Here is an 18,609-nt window from a genome sequence, read left to right on the forward strand (position 1 = left end):
ATGTGACGATTCAAAACGCACAGGGCAAAACCAAATTCCCCCTCTGCTGTTCCCAGTCCACACAGGAGGCCCTGAGCCTGTGTACCTGTCCAACCAGCGCCCATCACTAGCCCTCTGGCCCTGGGGGAGTCTGTCAAAGCCCTGCGGGTCTCAGGGGATCGCAGCCCCCAGGGGGTGGAGCGGAGACAGCCGCGCACGTGTGAGCGCCCAGGGGACGCGTCTGCTCCATTACAGACTGTGCTCCCGCCTCCAGCACCGCAGGTTCACCGGTTCCGCCTGCAGGGCTGCTTGTGCAGGCCGCCCCTCGCCAGTGACCGAGCACAAGGCCAGGGGAGCCCAGAGCGCCAGCCCCGGCTGACAGACCGCAGAGTTCGAAGCTCCCAGCAGCTTGGGCCGGGTGCTCCCTCCAGGGCCGGCCTCTAGGTCTCACAGGTAAACCACAGTCGCCCCCTCTCCCTCCCCGCTCAAGACTCGCGAGCGGAAGCTTCCCTTTCCCCGGAAGCCCCGCCAGCCTCCAGCTTGAACCACGCCCCCGCCGGCAGTTTAGATCCAGACAGGTCCTCTACGCCCTCTAGATTTGATTTCGACGCCCGCCAATCCAGCTGGCGGCCGTGATTGGCTGGAGGTGAGCGACTGTCCTATGTGATTGGCTGACAATAGCTAGGGCAGGGACTAAGGCCGTGGGCCGTGAATTATGGAGGCTCCGCCTGCAGGGGGTGAATGATGATTGGCTCCTGGGTGGGGAGGGCGGGGTAAAAGGCGGAAGTAGGGGTTGGGGGTGGGGTTTCGGGGCAGAGCAGAGCAGGGGCGTGATGGAGGTAGTTAAGTGCCCGGAGCACGGTAAGGCACCCAGGGCTTGCGTGCGTCGGGCCCGTGGACCCAGCGCGGCGTAACCGTTGTTGACCTTCTTGTCTCCCCAGGGACTTTGTGCTTTCTGAAGACCGGCGTCCGCGATGGCCCTAATAAGGGAAAGAGCTTCTACGTGTGCCGAACGGACACGTGCGGCTTCGTGCGGGCAACCGAGTAGGTCTCGAGCGGGGCGCCGTTCCCTGCGGTCCCCGGAGCCCCCCCCGGGAGGAGCTGCCAGCCGCTGCCATGCGGGGACTGGGAGTGGCGGCGCCCCTGGTCCGCGGGACCAGGACCATTCAGGCCGTTGGTGACCCCAGGCTGAAGCTGTAGGCTCATCCCGGCCCTGTGGCCGAGGCTGGCTCCTCTCTGGGCCGCGGATTCCCCGTCTGTGAAACGGAGGGTCCCACTGTATTTGGAAGCCCTCGGTCTCTTCCGGTTATGGGTTTCTGTTCACCTGTCAGTCCTGAGCCACGCCCCTCTGGACACCCCCAGCCCATCCCCTTCCCGGAGTGAGGACCTGCGGTGGGCATCGTGGAAGATTATTTGTGCTGTTTTACACTAATTTAAGGGCCGGCCAGCTTTTTGTTTTTCTTTTTTTAATGTTTCAGGTTACAACACTGCTGTTCAGATTGTCAACCTTTTTTGTTTTTTTTTTTTTAGATAGAATGAATCCAAATAGATTAGTAATCCAAGGAAACATTGTCATTTGAGCGGTTAACGTTGAAAGAAGCATCAGAGACCTGATTCAGCACTCTAGTTTTGCAAACTTGAAAGCTAAGACCCAGAAATGATGAAGGTGTTCTTCTTCTTCTTCTTTTTTTTTTTTTTGTAAGATTTATTTAATTTGAAAGGAGGAATTACAGAGGGAGAGAGGCAGAAACAGAGAGAGAGAGATATCTTCCATCTGCTGGTTCACTCCCCACATGGCTGTAACAGCCAGGGCTTGGCCAGGCGGAAGCTGGGAGCCAGGAGCTTCATCTGGGTCGCCCATGTCGGGGCAGGGACCCAAGCACTTGGGCAGTCTTCTGTTGCTGTCCCAGGTGCATTAGTAGCGGGCTGGATTGGAAGTGGAGCAGCCGAGATCAAACTGGCACCCATGTGGGATGCTGGCAGTGCAGGCAGTGGCTGCACCAGAGCGCCAGCCCCAAAACATCTTCTCTACAGTGAGAAAAGGTTTTTTTTTTTTTTTTTTTTGACAGGCAGAGTGGATAGTGAGAGAGAGAGAGAGAGAGAAAGGTCTTCCTTTTTGCCGTTGGTTCACTCTCCAGTGGCCGCTGCGGCCGGCGCATCGCGCTGATCCGAAGCCAGGAGCCAGGTGCTTCTCCTGGTCTCCCATGCGGGTGCAGGGCCCAAGGACTTGGGCCATCCTCCACTGCCTTCCCGGGCCATAGCAGAGAGCTGGCCTGGAAGAGGGGCAACCGGGACTAGAACCTGGTGTGCCGGCACTGCAAGGCGGAGGATTAGCCTGTTAAGCCATGGCGCCGGCCTACAGTGAGAAAAGTTAATACTAGGCTCATCAGCTGTGATATTTTACAGTATCAGCGGCTACATTCTCTGTGTGAAGCTAAAGCTATCACATCAGTAAACATTTTTTTCCTGCTCTCTGTTCAGCTGAGTAGTGATTTGCTCCTTATTATGTGTACAGAACCCACGGATATTAGTACTAGAAGGTAAATATCTTTTCAGTAGGCTTAACTTCTGGTGATTCCTTTATGATTTGTACCTTTGTTTTGCTTTGAAACTGAAGATTTTTGGATCCCCTTTCAGATCTAGAAAATAAGTTTTTAGAGAAAATGTTTTCTTAGACTTTGAATACATTTTTTATTTGGAAAAAATTAAGTGGGGTCCATTTTAATTAAATTCAAGATGATTTTTGAGTAAAGCAGTATCACATCTTAAAAGGGAGAGAGAGAGACAGACAGACATACTCAATGGGGCTGTTGCTGTGACATAGTGCGTAAAGCTGCCACCTGTAGTACTGGCATCCTATACGAGCACCAGTTTAAGACCTGGCTGCTCCACTTCTGATCCAGCTCTCTGCTATGGCCTGAGAAGGCAGTAGAAGATGGCCCAAGCCCTTGGACCCCTGCACCCACTTGGTGGAAGAAGCTCCTGGCTTCAGATCAGCGCACCTCCAGACGTTGTGGCCAATTGGGGAGTGAACCAGCAGATGAAAGATCTCTTTGTTTCTCTGCCTCTCCTTCTCTCTCTGTGTAACTCTGACTTTCAAATAAGTAAATCTTTTTTAAAAAACATACTCAAGCTATCTAGAGCAACAATGTATCAGTGTATCAGGGCTTAGTATCTATTTAAAAAGATTTATTTATTTGAAAGGCAGAGTTACAGAGAGGCAGAGAGAGAGAGAGGCTTTTCATCTGCTGGTTCACTCCCCAAATGGCTGCAATGGCCAGAGCTGCACCGATCCAAAGCCAGGAGCCAGGAGCCAGGAGCTTCTTCCAGGTCTCCCATGTGGGTACAGGGGCCCAAGGACTTGGGCCATCTTCTAGTGCTTTCCCAGGCCATAGCAGAGAGCTGGATCGGAAGTGGAGCAACTGAACTGGAACCAGTGCCAATTTGGGATGCCGGCACTGCAGGCGGCAGCCCCAAGATTTATTTCTAATATTTCTGAGCCTCTTAGCTTCAGTGCCCAGCTCAAGTTTTATGAGATAAGCATGTTCAGGTGCACGGAAAGTAAGCGTTGATGGTGGCATAAGGCTTTTACATCAAGAGAAACATACTGTCAGGGACTTTCTTTCTTCCAAAGATCAGTGTCCCCCTGCCTCTGGTAAAGCATGGCAATATCTTTTTCTTAATGACTCAGACATTTAAAACTACACTGAAATGTGACCTCTACCCAGAGACATTTATGTAAATGTACAGCTATACCAGCATACAGTAGTACTTCATTTGATGGCGATTATTTGATAAACGACTTACTTGGCATATGTCTGGTAAGCAGAATTATATAGACCAAGAAATGCATCCCAGGTTATGGGCAAGCACTCAAACTTCCTCTCCAATGGTCTGCATATGTCAAGTTGGGAGGCAGTAGTTAGAAAGCACCTAAGCCAGGAGCAGGTTATAGCGTATTGTTAGAAGGAGGCAGGAGAATAGCACTGAGCGGCAGCTAAGGGGTCGTGAAGGAGGGAGGGGAGGGGAGGGGCCTGAGGAGAACCATGTGAGGCCTCACAGCAGCCTTGCTGCCAGAGTCATTCCTGGGGGTGTCACTGTGCAGTCTCGAATTCCTGAGTCAATAAGGAAAAGGTGTTTGTTGGTTCTACCTGAGGCAGTGGGAAAGGATGGAAGAGAGGGGCCCTTCCCTCCACAGACACCACTGTGGCACCTGCCAGCCTTACCCTAGGCTCTTGGTTTAAACCCAGAGGGTGTTGAAACCTATCCTCTGCCTCCTAAAACAACATGTTTTCCTTTTTTTTTTTCCTCCCCCTTCTAGCGTTCCTGTTTCTCATTGTTTATTGCATGAGGACTTTGTGGTGGAACTTCAGGGTTTGTTCTCATCACAAGACAAGAAAGACTATAGGTAAGTGTCCAAAGGGATTATCTATACGTGCATTATTTACTTTTTTTTTTTTTTTAATACCCTGGAATATTTGCAGTTGGGGATGTTTTAGGATTTTTCTTCAAAAGTCATTACAAACCAGTGTTTTTACATGTATTGAGTATCTTCTGGACTGTCACTCCCTAGCTTCTGGGCAACTAGTTCATTTGAGAAGCTTGATCTCTGGTTAATTTCTGGGTAAATAGCTCCAGTGTGGTCAACCTCTCAAATAATTAGTAGTGTCAAACCACCAAGAGCAACTAACTTGCCAGCTTTCAAATTCTGGTAATAGAACAGAGGAAATGCGTAAAAAGGTCTAACATATGTTAAGGACTCAGTAAACCTTAGGAGTGGGCATTTGGCACCATGGATTAAGCTACTGCTTGGGGTACCAACATCCTAGGTTGGAGTCTCAGCTGCTCCACTTCAGATCCAGCTTCCTGTTAACGCAATCCCAGGAGGTAGCCTAGATGGCTCAGGTGGCTGGCGGCCCTGTCATCCTCTCAGGGAGACCTGGATGGAGTTCTGGGCTCTTGGCTTTGGCTTGGTGCAGGCCTGGTCATTGTGGGCATTTGAAGAATGAGCTGGCATATGGAAGATCCTCTCTCTCTCTCTCTCTCTCTCTCTCTCTCTCTCTCCCTCTCTCCCTCCCTCTCCCTCTGCCTCTTCCTCCCTTTCCCCTCCTCTCCCCCACCCCCTTTCTGCTTTTCAAATAAAATGAAAACAAATGCAAATTTTAAGAAAACAAAAAGTTGCTTTCCTTTCCTTTATAGGGAACTCAGGGCAGGGAACTGAATATGGATAAACGCAGCTATTTGTCACACGTATGGAAAGATAAGTAGGAAAATCAGTAGGAGTTACAGAAAGATCATCTTGACTTGTACTAATTTGTGTGTGTGCACGTATTTAGTTGTTTTTATATGGGTGGTTTCATGTACCTACCACAGCAGACACTCATTCCCACAGCCCCTGACGCCCCCTCCTCACCCCTGGCACCCATGAATCTGGTTTCTGTTTTTGAACTTTTTGCCATTTCAAAATTGTTACATAAATGGAATCATACAGTATCAATTTTTGGATTTTTACCAATTAAAGATTGGAAGAATCCTTTGTATATTCTCTATACAAGTTGCTCGGCAGATATTTGTATTGTGAATATTTTCTGCCAGTCTGTGGTTTTTCATTTTCTTAACTGGTTTGGAAAAGACGTTTCTAATTTTTATGAAGTCCAAGTTACCATTTTTTTATAGTTTGCAATTTCTTGTTTTCTTTCTGAGAAATCTTTGCCCACCCCAGAGATCGCAGTATCTCCAGTGGATCCCCCAGAAACTTTATAGATTTTTGTGTTTTCAGATGACTTTTTCGTTCAGACTCATGTACCTTGTATTAACTTTGTGTACCATATGAGGTAGAGGATCATTCATTTTCCACATGTTGTCCAATTGTTGCAGCGCTGTATTTTGAAGATCTTTCTTTTCCCTTTGAAATACATGACATCTTTGTAAAAAGGCAGTTGATCGTATATGTGTGTCTGTTTTTGGGGACTGATGATCTGTTCCATTTGATCTGTTTGCCTATCCTTATACAATTAATCAGATAAAATAGTGTGAGTCCTCCAACTTTATTCAAGATTGTGTTGGCTATTCTGGAATTTTTGTTTAAAGATTTATATATTTGTTTGAAAGAGTGACAGAGAAAGAGCGGGGAGAGGGAACAGAGAAAGAGATCTTCATTTTCTGTTTCACTCCCCAAATGTCTGCAATAGCCAGGATAGGGCCATGTGCTAAGCCAGGAGCCTGAAACTCCGTCCAGGTCTCCCACGTGGGTGGCGGAGGCTCAGGTATGGGGACCATCTTCCACTGCCTTCCCAGGCACATTAACAAGGGGCTAGAATGGAAATGGAAATGGAGCGGCCAGGGTTCACACTAGTGTCCACATGGAATGCCCTCATCACAGCTGGAGGCTTAACCTGCTGCACCACAATACTGGCCCCAAATAAATAGACTTTTTTTTTTTTTTAAAGATTTATTTATTTATTTGAAAGGCAGAGTTAGAGAGGAAGAGAGAGATCTTCCATTCACTGGTTCACTCCCCAAATGGCTGCAATAGCTGGAGTTCTGATCTGAAGCCAGGAGCTTCTTCCAGGTCTCCCAAGTGAGTGCAGGGGCCCAAGCACTTGGACCATCTTCTGCTGCTTTCCTTGGTACATTAGCAGGGAGCTGGCTCAGAAGTGGAGTCACCAGGACTCAAACTGGCACCCATATGGGATGCTGGCGTCGCATGCTGCAGCTTTACTCACTACACCACAGTACTGGTCGCCAAATAAATACATTTTTGAAAAAAAATTCTCCATACTAAATATATAAGGCTGAGAGATGATCAGTATCATAAAATAGAAAAAAAAAAAGATATACTAAATATATTTCTTTCATCCCAAACCTAGAACACTTTTAGTAAGAGGTACCTATTGGAGCTTTGAAAACGTTGTTTTAGGGCAAATAAAATGCAGTTCTCAATATTAAAACAAACATGTACCCTGATAGGTGGGGATTTAGATAGAAAAAAATCAGGAATACTCTTCCTGGGCAGACAGTAAGGGCACTCAGCCGGAACCCTTGTACTGTGGACAGTGACCTCAGGGAGCTTATGGGCGTTTGTGGGTTTTTGAATAGTTTTGCATTCTCTAATTAATACTATTATGTTTGGCTGACAGCTAGGAGATGGTGCAGCAGAGTAATGGGGGCGGAGAGGTGTAAATCAAAGCTAAGGCGCCCACTCGTTTAAGCCTTGCTGCATTCACATAGATGCATTCTCCAGCTGGAACACCAGATGGCAGCACTCACCAGCATTTGACCAGCTCTGTCAGACATGGCCCTCTGTGCATGTGCAATGACATAAGCGTGACAGTCTCGGCAGAACCAGAGGGAAGTAACTGACGGGAATGAAGTGCACCCTGGCTGCACATGTTAGGTATCGTCATCCAGTTCCCGAGTTCCTGTTCTCTCTTCTGTCTCAGAGCTCTTGTTTTCTAGATACGGGGCCTATGAATGTTTAAAGCACGTTTTAGTTCTTTTTATCTTTATTTTATTTGAAAAACAGAGACAGACATCCTTTGGCCTGTTTCTCAAATGTCTGCAACAGCTGGGGCTGGGCCGGGCTGTAACCACAAGACTGCAGCTCAGTCCAGGTCTCCCTTGAGGATGGCAGGGACCCAGCGACTCGAGTCTCCCAGGGTGGACGTCTGCAGAGAGCTGAAATTAGGAGCAGGGCCGGCGCTCAAACCCAGGCCCTCCAGAGTGGGATGCAGGCATCCTGAGCCACATCCCTACTGCTGTGCCAGACACCCAGTTCACATTTTAGTCTTCTAAATAGTTGTGGGATATTCAAAATATTTATTTTTAAATTACTGTGTTTTATTTATTTACTTTAAAAGATTTATTTGAAAGTCAGAGTTACAGAGAGAAAGGGAGAGACAGAGAGAGATCTTCCATCTGCTGATTTACTCCCCAGATGGCTGCAATGCCAGGGCTGAGGCAGGCCGAAGCCAGGAGCTTCATGCTGGTCTTCCACTTGGGTGGCAGGGGCCCACACGCTCTGGCCATCCTCCACTGCTTTTCCTAAGCTATTAGCAGGGAGCTGGATCAGAAGTGGAACAGCTGTGGCTTTACCCACTATGTCACAATGCAGCTCCCTTAAATTATTTATTTTTTGAGAAGTAATAAGAAAGGAAAAGGGCAAGGAAGAGAGATCGAGAAAGTGATGGAGAGCCCTGTCCACTGGTTCGCTCCCCAAATGCCCACCAGGCCAAAGCCAGAAACCAGGAACTCAATCCAGGTCTCCCACGTGGGTGGCAAGAACCCAACTACTCGAGTCATCACTATGGCCTCCGACAGTCTGCATTAGCTAGAATTAGGAGCCAGAGCCAGGAACCAGAGTCCAGGTTCTCCATTGTGGGACACAGGCATCCCAGCTGATGTCTTAACCGTTAGGCCCAACTCCCACCCCTAAATAGTTTATTTTTAATAGCACATGAATTCTTGTACGTCTAGAAAACTTGTGTTGTCGCTCACTGGGTGAAATTGGCATGCAGATTATCTAGCCCCAGTGTCATCAGTTGATGATGGAAAGGCATTCGGGCATGAACCAGACCTGTGCAGAAGGTGCTTGGCCCTGCCAAGCTGTGAAGAACTCCAGTTAGTAAAGCCAGGACTTGGTGGTGTGGAGTGTCATGGACTGGGCTGTGAGTGGATGAAATCCTTGTGCATAAGGATGTTAGCCCTTCATCTTGTGTATGGCAGTTACTTCTTCCCAGCTGCATTTTGCCTTATAATTTTGCTTATAGTTTTTTTACTGCATGGACATTTACAACTTTTATGTAGTTAGAATTATCAGATTCCTCATCTTAGCTTCAGAGTTTTATGTCATACTAAGAAAAGCCTTCACTTTAGATTTACAAAAATATTCATCTCATCTCTTTTGTCCCTAGGGTACTTATTTATTTGAAAGGGGGAGGGAGAGAGAGAGAGAGAGGGAGAGAGAGAGAGAGAGAGATCTTCCAGTTAATTGATCCATTCCTCAAATGGCCACGACAACTGGGCCTGGGCCGGGCCAAAGCTGAGAGCCAGGAACTCAGTCCAAGTCTCCCATGTGGAGTGATAGGGACCCAAGTGCTTCAGCCATTGCCTGCTGCCTCTCAGGGTGTGCACTAACAGGAAGCTGGAATTGGAAGCAGACCTAGGACCAGAACCCAGGCACTCGAATACGGGATGTGGGTTCCACTGTGCCAAACACCACGCACCGCCCCCTCCCCAGCACTTAGAGTTTTGCTTCTTCACGTTCACATTTTTATTCTGTCTTGAATATTAGTGTGAAGGACTGGAGTAGAGAGCTAGCTTCTGGTTTTTCTAGTACTGGAGTGTGTAAGACGTGGGCATGTGACTCTAAGGGCCCTTTGACACAGCTGGGGGAAGAGTTAGATGTACCGACATCAGGGAACAGGCTGATCTGCACCTCACCCTGCCAAACTCAGTGTGTATCTGCTTAGTGTATCTGAGAGTCAGTGAGCTCCCGTCTGCTGGTTCACTCCCCAGATGCCTGTAACAGCCAGGTCTGGGCGAGGCTGAAGCCAGGAGCTGGGAACTCAGTCCAGGTCTCCTTCCCTGGTGGCAGGAACCCCAACTGCCCGAGCCAATACCAGCTGCTTCTCTGGAATCGGAATTGGGAGCCCAGGCCCTCCATGGCGAGATGCAGGCGTCCCTAACCAGCTGTTTAGCCCCTAGGCCAACTGCCTGCCTCTGATTGTTTCTATTTTTGCATATGTTAACTTTTTAATCATCATAATGACTGGATGAGGCGCGACTATTATTATTTTACCCTTTTACAGAAAAGGAAATTGCTGTGGGGCTTTTGAGTAAAGTGTGTGATGTATCAGAGCTGTCTCTGTGGTAGGAGTGGGATTAGAACCAAGGGAGGGTAGTGCTAGAGCCTGAAAGAGTCCCAGCCTGCTGCATGGAGTGCCGTTGTGGGTCTGGCACTGGTAACCCTTAGCTGCTTTCTGGGAGCAAGGAGGGTTTGCATTCTGGTAAAGGTTTGGCTTCCTTCTCGTTGTTATTTATAACCTGTGTCCTGGAAAATAATTAATTAGCATCCTGGAGACATTCCGTGCATCTTCATAGCAGAATCAATATTTACTTTCACTGTGAGAATATATTTCCACTGCCTTCTTTGTTGATTTATAATTTAATAAACATAATGGAAACGTTTAATCCTGAAAACAGAGAAGCCCAGCCAGATTGATTTTAATTAAAAATATAAGTAAAAAGCATTTTTAGCCCTTCCCCTAGTACATAGCAGATGCTCGGTATGTGTTGTTGTCTTCTTTCTCCAACTCTTGTACTTCTGAAAATCCCATGACTTTAAAATAGGTATCGCTTATGAAATGTTCTCTCAATACAGCACACTTCCAACAACAGCAGCATTTGTTCTTGATTTATTTTCATAAATAGCAGCACTCCCAATGGTAGCTGGGACTTTGGATTTTATGCATTTAAAGAATTTCAAACATTTTATTTTATTTATTTATTTTAATTTATATGACAGATAGAGTTATAGACAGTGAGAGAGAGAGAGACAGAGAGAAAGGTCTTCCTTCCGTTGGTTCACCCCCAAATGGCCGCTATGGCTGGCACTGCGCTGATCCAAAGCCGGGAGCCAGGTGCTTCCTTCCTCCTGGTCTCCCATGTGGGTGCAGGGGCCCAAGGACTTGGGCCATCCTCCACTGCACTCCCGGGCCACAGCAGAGAGCTGGACTGGAAGAGGAGCAACCGGAAATAGAACCTGGCGCCCATATGGGATGCCAGTGCCGCAGGTGGAGGATTAACCAAGTGAGCCACGGCATCCGTCCCCAAACATTTTATTACATGTGTTCAATATACTTTACTGCACTGAGAAAAATTAAAGAGATAAGTACATTTTTAAAAAATTGTGAGCTTGAACGGGAACATTGTGAGTTTGTACAAGAGGGGGAGTATGGATCTGTTTTCTTTTTGCCTTAGCTTTTACGGAATATAGGAGTGTTTGGGGTAGGATCTTCTTTGCTTTTCTCTCTAGGCTTGGGGAACTTGAGACCCACTCAGGATTAGCTTTGAGTCAGGATGCACACTGTTGTGGTTCATATTGTGCATCACAGGGCATTTAAGAATTTAGAAAATGTAGCTAAAGGAAAGCAGAAAGAATGAATTGATGAAGGTGAAAATTGAGTAAGACAGCTGCAAAAAGACAACCAATAAAATCCAAAGGTTGACCTGATCGAGAGAAGCAGGAAGCACGGATTCACAGTATGAGGAATGAGGAGTCTGCAGTTGTACTGAAACACGTGCAATGGCACGTGCAGAGTTATTCATTTGTTGTGACTTTGCTTTCAAAAGTAAAGTATTAGAACACAATTCTGGATCCAGTTAAAAATAATGCAACACTCATAAGTAGAAAACTGTATCAGTGAGAAGGCTATATAAATGTTCTTACAGAAAAATATCCAAGCATATTGTGTTTTTTTTAGAGATTTATTTTATTTATTTGAAAGACAGAGTTACAGAGAGAGGTAGAGACAGAGAGAGAGGTCTTCCATCCGCTGGTTCACTCCCCAGTTGGCCGCAATGGCCAGAGCTGTGCTGATCCGAAGCCAGAAGCCAGGAGCTTCTTCCAGGTCTCCCATGTGGGTGCAGGGGCCCAAGGACTTGGGCCATCTTCTAGTGCTTTCCTAGGCCATAGCAGAGAGCTGGATCGGAAGTGGAGCAGCCGGGACTAGAACCGGTGCCCATATGGGATGCTGGCGATTCAGGCCAGGGCTTTAACCTGCTGTGCCACAGCGCTGGCCCCCAAGGCATATTGTTAAGTTAAATGGAAACAAAAATTTAAAAAGCAGGGGTCCAGTGTTGCGGCGCAGCGGATTGAGTCACTGCTTTTCACTCTGGCATCCCATATCGGAGTGCCTGTTTGAGTCCCAGCTGCTCCACTTGTGATCCAGCTCTGCTAACGCTCCTGGGAATGCAGCAGAGCTTGGCCCAAGTGCTTGAGCCTCTGCCACCCATGTATGCAGCTGAGTGCAGTTCTGTGCTCCCGACTGTGGCTCGGCCCAGCCCTGGCCATTATGGCTATTTGGGAAGTGAATCAGCAGATGGGATATCTCTCTTAATTTGTCTCTCCCTCTCTCTCTGTCACTCTGCCTTTCAAACAAACAAATATATAAACTTTTTTGTATAAAAGGACAAGAAATTTAATACTGTTTGATCATCCTCTATCCAAAATGCTTGGGATGGAGCTGGCGCTATGGCATAGTGGGTAAAGCTGCCACCTGCAGTGCCGGCATCCCATATGGGTGTTGGTTCAGGTCCCAGCTGTTCCACTTCCAATCCAGCTCTCTGCTATGGTCTGGGAAAGCAGTAGAAGATGGCCCAAGTCCTTGGGCCCCTGCACCCACATGGGAGACCTGGAAGAAGCTCCTGGTTCCTGGCTTTGGATCAGCCAGCTCCAGTCATTGTGGCCGTCTGGGAAACAAACCAGCAGATAAAAGATTCTCTCTCGCTCTCTCTCTCTCTCTTACTTTTCTCTCTCTCTGCCTCTCTGTAATTTTACCTTTCAAATAAATGAATCGTTAAAAAAAGAAAGTTAAAAATAATGCTTGGGGTCAAAAGTGTTTGCGGATTTCAAATTTGGAATATTTTCATATATGAGTACATAATGAGATATCTTGGCTTAGGGATGATATCTAAATCTAAACATGAAATTCATTGTTTCATGTATATTGTATGCACATAGCCCAAAAATAGTTGTACACAATGTTTGTAATAATTTTGTGTAGGAAATAGTTTTGTGGTACTGAATTTTCCAATTTCTGGATCATGTTGATGTGTTGAAGGGTTCAGGTTTGGGAAGTTTGGATTTTGTGTTTTCAGAGTAGGGCTGTTCCACCTATAGTATATATCCTAACTTAACCATTTCCATAGCAGAGGAAGAAATCATGTATATGTATCTCTATTGACCTGAGTATACACTGAAGAATCTAGAGGTAAACAAAAAGAAGATTGATAAGAGTGGCTATGTGTTGAGAGGGAGGTGAGTAGGCAGATACGGAATGGAGGGCGCCTTTCACTGCCTATTGTATACTTTTTGACTACATTGCCTACTTAAAAAAAATGCATTTTAGAAGCTGTTGTTTAACTGATAAAATGTTTTTAGGAACTGTGTTAGGCCATAGAAAAAAATCACTCAATTCTGTTTTATTCCGCAGTGTTTAACCACTGTATACAAAAGGCAAGCATTTAACTGTGGACAAAGACTTGTGGACAGGTGCAAAAGACAAATACTCTTTTACCACTCAGAACTCATTGTTCTGTGTGAATTTTGATACATTTAAGAAGGAGTATGATAAGTAAGACAGGTAAAGGTGATGAGGGTATTGATAACATAAAGATTCAGTCCAGGATTGAGGAGTTGATAATTAAAAAGTACAGGACACAAGGGACATCTCAGTGTATTGAGTTAGCATTCCAATTTTCAGGTTGACATGATAAATTAAGATGGCCCTTTCTTATAAAGGCTTTTATCGTGACAACATGTCCAGTGTTGAAGATCTATCTTAATGTAAGTGTTTGGATCGTATTTGTTTAAATGTAGTAAGTGATGTACTATCAGATTAATTTAAAAATAGCTTCCACAGGTGTCATTAAAAAAAAAGGCAAAACAAAGAGATCTTACGTGGCTATTGTCTTCTAGTTGCTGAAAAGATGGTTGGATAGACAAGCATATGCAAATGTAGTACAAGGAAATACAGCAAAATTACAGAAGGGATTCTGAAGATGACCCATGACGAGCGGGAAGTTCTGCAGAAGAGAGTGACGTGGGCAGGGGCGTCAGGGATTGGTGAGACTTCATCAGCTGCAGTTGGGAGCGAATGAATAGGGATAAAGAGAACATCCTTTGGATCGAGAGAGGCACACATGTGAAGTCTGGTGAGCTGGAGAACAGGTGGCTCACTCAGGGCTCAGAGCAGTGTAGTATTTCTTGCTGGGGTACCAGCTATCTTTGTACAAAACTTGCACTGGGATGCAAGCTTGTATTTTTTTTTTTAATTGAAGATAGTAAATATGTACACAAGTAGACAGGAAAGAATTATACAGCACATGAGCTTGGCAATGACCAACTCTTGACTAATTCTGTTCCATATATACCCTACCTACTTTTGCTATATTTGAAATAAATCCCAAAGAATATTATTGCATCTGCAAATATTTCAGTATGTAGCCCTAAAAGCTATGGCTCCTTTTTAAAAAATATCAGTGCAACAACTACCAGTAGATTCATAAATATCATAAATCTTTTTTGTTAGTTTTAATTTTTATTTGCTTAAATTAATATCCACATATGATTCACAAATTGCAGTTGATTAATATCACTTTGAAGTCTGTTAAGTTTCCTCTCCATATTTTTTCTCTCTTGTCCTTTTTTTTTTTAAACTTTTATTTAGTAGATATAAATTTCCAAAATACAGTTTATGGATTACAATGGCTCCCCCCCCACCCATAACTTCCCACCCACCCACAACCCTCCCATCTCCCGCTCCCTCTTTCATTCCATTCACATCAAGATTCATTTTCAATTATCTTTATATACAGAAGATCAATTTAGTATATATTAAGTAAAGATTTCATCAGTTTGCCCCCACACGGAACACAAATTGCCAAATACTGTTTGAGCACTAGTCATATCATTAATTCACATTGAACTACACATTAAGGACAGCGATCCTACATGGGGAGTAAGTGCACAGTGACTCCTGTTGTTGACTTAACAATTTGACACTTTTGTTTAAGGCGTCAGCAATCTCCCCAGGCTCTAGTAATGAGTTGCCAAGGCCATGGAAGCCCCCTGAGCTCGCCGACTTTGATCTTATTTCAATAAGGCCATAGTCAAAGTGGAAGTTCTCTCCTCCCTTCAGAGAAAGGTACCTCCTTCTTTGATGGCCTGTTCTTTCCACTGGGATCTCACTTGCAGAGATCTTTCATTTAGGTCTTTTTTTTTTTTTTTTTTTGGCCAGAGTGTCTTGGCTTTTCATGCCTAAAATACTCTCATGGGCTCTTCAGCCATATCCGAATGCCTTAAGGGCTGATTCTGAGGCCAGAGTGCTATTTAGGACATCTGCCATTCTATGAGTCTGCTGTGTAGCCCACTTCCCATGTTGGATCGTTCTCTCCCTTTTTAATTCTATCAGTTAGTATTAGCAGACACTAGTCTTGTTTATGTGATCCCTTTGACTCTAAGACCTATCATTATGGTCTACTGTGACCTGAAATTGATCACTTGGACTAGTGAGGTGGCATGGTACATGCCACCTTGATGGGATTGTGTTGGAATCCCCTGGCACATTTCTAACTCCACCACTTGAGGCAAGTCAGCCTTTTTTTCTTGAAGGAGGTAGGTTGTTTGTCTATAGTTCCCACACTGTCAACATTTTGGAGATTGTATTTCCAGTGTTTCAGTTTTCTGTGTTCCTCTGTTTGTATTTTCTATAAACTAGTAATTGGATCTAGAGGTTTGACCAGATTCAGGTTAGCTTTTTTTTGCTTTAGCTTGGCTGGGATTTTTTTGCAACATCACTCTATAGGTAGTATGTAGCCTTCCTTCAGGGACAAACGATGCCTGGTTATTTCTCCCTTTTTGATTTTGGCAGCCATTGCTAATTATCTCTCCATTTCAGTCATTCTGTAAAAGGGTTATTTATTTATTTGAGAGAAACAGAGAGACAAAGATAACTCCCATCTGCTGGTTCACTCCCCAGATGCCTGGAACAACCCCTTGTGAGGGCTGAACCCCAGAACGGGGAGCTCAATTCAGGTCTCCCCTGTAGGTGGCCAGAACCCAGCCACTTTAGCCATCACCATTATCTCCTAGTGTCTCTATTGGCAGGACGCTGGAGTCAGGAGGCAGTGCCTCGTATCAAATCCAGGTGTTTTATTGGGATGCAAGTATGCTAACCAGTATCTTAACTGCTAAGCGAAACACCCCTTGGTCATTCTTCATAGAGCCAAAGGAATGCATGTATACACTCTCTGGTTGCCATGCCATCTTTATTCTATGATTTAGCCCTTATGAATGTTCTGTGCAGCAAGAATTATTTTTTGTACATGTAAGAGTAATTGGTTCCGAATGCTCTCCTGAAGACAGCATCAAGTAGAGGTAAGTCTTCGATTAATAATAAGCATGTCTCTTGCTGTAACGGCTTTTCACAGCCTTGATTACCTGTGTTTTGTGCTTTGTTAGGTTGTTCTTCCGATGCACTAGGAGTAAGGCAGAGGGGAAGCACTGGTGTGGAAATGTCCCCTGGCAGGTAGGAATTGCTCATCTGTTTTCAGATATGTTATGATTTTTTAATATGTGGCATCACCTGGAAAGACCTTGAAGTCCATACGAACTGGTGGGTCTTCATTAGCCTGTATCAGGAAAAGTTTTCTTTAAGCAAACTAGACCTTAGTGGAACTGGTAATTTAGAGGACCAATTATTTGCCTCCTGTTTTTACTTATTTAAATATTTTTCAAGGATTTTAAGGCAGTCAGTATTTAGGAAGAGAGTCTTGACCAACTACAGCATCTTTTTGTAGACCTATATCTAGTTGATATAGGCATGAATTAAGTGTAATTCATTAGCTGCTAGCATGTCAGAACTAGGAGAGGCCCTGCAGATGTCTGGCATATGAAGAACTGAGGGAGGTAGTGGGACTTCTTTGGGCAGAGGTTTCGCCATGAACTTGAGATTCTAGATTCCCTCAATGAAATCTTCCTGAAGCCAAAATCAAAACTAGCATACTAGACAATATTTAGGTTTGGGGAAAAGTTCATTTTGAAAGATTAGTTTTCCTGAAAAGTGTAAATTGTGGCTATTGGGATAGTGAAAGCACTTCGGTTTGCTCTCTGCTTCTCCTCGGGCTTGGAAATCGTGATCATGGACAAAGCAGGAACCAAGAGTAGAAAATATGGTTAAGAAACTAATAATTTGTAAATTGGGCATATAGTATCTTCTAGATGCAGAAATATTGGGCTGCTTTTAGTGTTTCCATTTCCTCTTAAAATATATTCTATTTTATATTAATTCTACTTATTTCCATTGTCTTCAGGATCCTACTTACAAGGAACGTTCTGTAACCAGTACGTCTCAGCATGCAGTGGAGCCATGCCCTCATCCTTACAGCCAACCACGAAACCCATTCAAGGTGCTGGACAAGAATCAAGAACCGGGTCTCTGGAAGCAGTCCCTCAAAGGGGACGCTGAGGAAAAGATGGCTGCCAAGAAGCCGAAGGAAAAGACTGGCGAACTCATGGATCAAAAGAAGGAACAGAAGCCCGGATCTAATTGCCGGTTGGAGAAAGATCTCTCATCTGGCCTGGTGATGAAGACACAACAACCTGTAGTTCAAGGGAAGAAGCCCGAGGAGAGAAAGAAGCAGTTTCAGCACATGGCCAAGGAGACTGAAGGCTCGCACAGCAGAAACTTTTCTGAAATGAAACCCAAGCAGTGTCGGGGAACTGAGCCGAGCAGACCTTCTGTGCCTCCTCGGGAAAAGTCAGCGGGTGAGAGTCAAGGTGTCCAGAAAGAATCAGAGCTTCCAAGGGTAAAGGACCCTCTGAAGGTTCACCATCCGAGCCCAGTGAACCAGCCCCAGGCAGGCGGCTGCCTCGGCAAGGAGCTCCCCAGGAACCCGGAGGCTGGAAGAACAAAGGCTTCCAGCGATCCTCCAGCGCAGTCTCTCCAGGACGGGCTGCCCCTGGGGTGTTCCCAGCCACAGTCCAGCACGCCGGTGCCTGCCCCCAAAGGACAGGCAGCTCCGCGGCTGTCCCCACGAGAGGGGCGCCAAGCTGCCACCAGCAGTGATGACAGCGAGCAAGAGGATGACGTTGTTTTTGTCGGCTCTCATCCAGGCAGCCCCTTACTCTATGACTCGGCTCTGAGCTCAGAGAAGAAGCAGAGCCTTCAACTCCCTGCCCTGAGCGTGGAGAGAAAACTCTCTCCTGCCTCAGTTTCCAAGCAAGTGGAACCCTCCGACCCTGCAGCCCAGCGCGTGCACCTGACAACACAGCTGAGACAGAAGAAGGTAACGTTCATGTGTGTTTCGTGTCAGAGGTCTGAGCACTGCTTGCTGTGGGCAGATATGAGCCCCTCAGGGAAGGCTTAAGTGTGTTCGTGTGAAGCTTTCGCAGGTGGATGTTTAGCTTCTACAGGTTATTTCTAATGCAGAAACCTGAAATTCGAAATCTCTCCCCAATTTTTTGAATACCGATGTGATGCCACAAGTGGAAAATTTCACACCTGACCTCATGTGACAGTTCACAGTCAAAATGCAGGTACCTTAAAAATAGTGTGTATGGTTTGTAGGTTCAGTACCCACCCTGGCTCCTGATTCCAGCCTTCTGCTATGGAGGACCTGGGAAGCAGTAATGATGGCTCAAATGACTGAGCTCCTGCTACCTATGTCTGAGACCTGGATCAAGTTCTATGCTTCCCATTTGAGCCCTGGGCATCTGTTGGCATTTGGGGAGTGAACAAGCAGTCGGAGCTCCTCACCCTCCTCTCTCTCTCTGTGTCTCAGCCTCTCAAATAAATAAATAAATATGTTACAAGTTAAATTACGTCAAGGCTATGTGTAGAAGGTGTA

General features: G+C 45.7%; 1 protein-coding gene and 1 pseudogene across 2 annotated transcripts in view; both read left to right on the forward strand.

Annotated features, from left to right (window-relative positions):
• Nucleotides 1–793: 793 nt before the first annotated feature.
• TTF2 (transcription termination factor 2) overlaps nt 794–18,609 on the forward strand; it is a 45,453-nt gene continuing 27,637 nt past the window's right edge. For both annotated transcript variants that reach the window (XM_062192048.1, XM_062192047.1), the window contains exons 1-5: nt 794–840; nt 921–1,023; nt 4,301–4,387; nt 16,223–16,289; nt 17,074–18,048. In XM_062192048.1, coding sequence (XP_062048032.1) covers nt 813–840; nt 921–1,023; nt 4,301–4,387; nt 16,223–16,289; nt 17,074–18,048 — 1,260 coding nt within the window. In that variant the 5' untranslated portion in view covers nt 794–812. The remainder of the gene's footprint in view (nt 841–920; nt 1,024–4,300; nt 4,388–16,222; nt 16,290–17,073; nt 18,049–18,609) is intronic.
• LOC133761345 (small nucleolar RNA SNORA40) lies at nt 13,220–13,330 on the forward strand (annotated as a pseudogene).

This window comes from Lepus europaeus, chromosome 5 (assembly GCF_033115175.1).
Source record: "Lepus europaeus isolate LE1 chromosome 5, mLepTim1.pri, whole genome shotgun sequence".
In the NCBI taxonomy this organism is placed as follows: domain Eukaryota; kingdom Metazoa; phylum Chordata; class Mammalia; order Lagomorpha; family Leporidae; genus Lepus; species Lepus europaeus.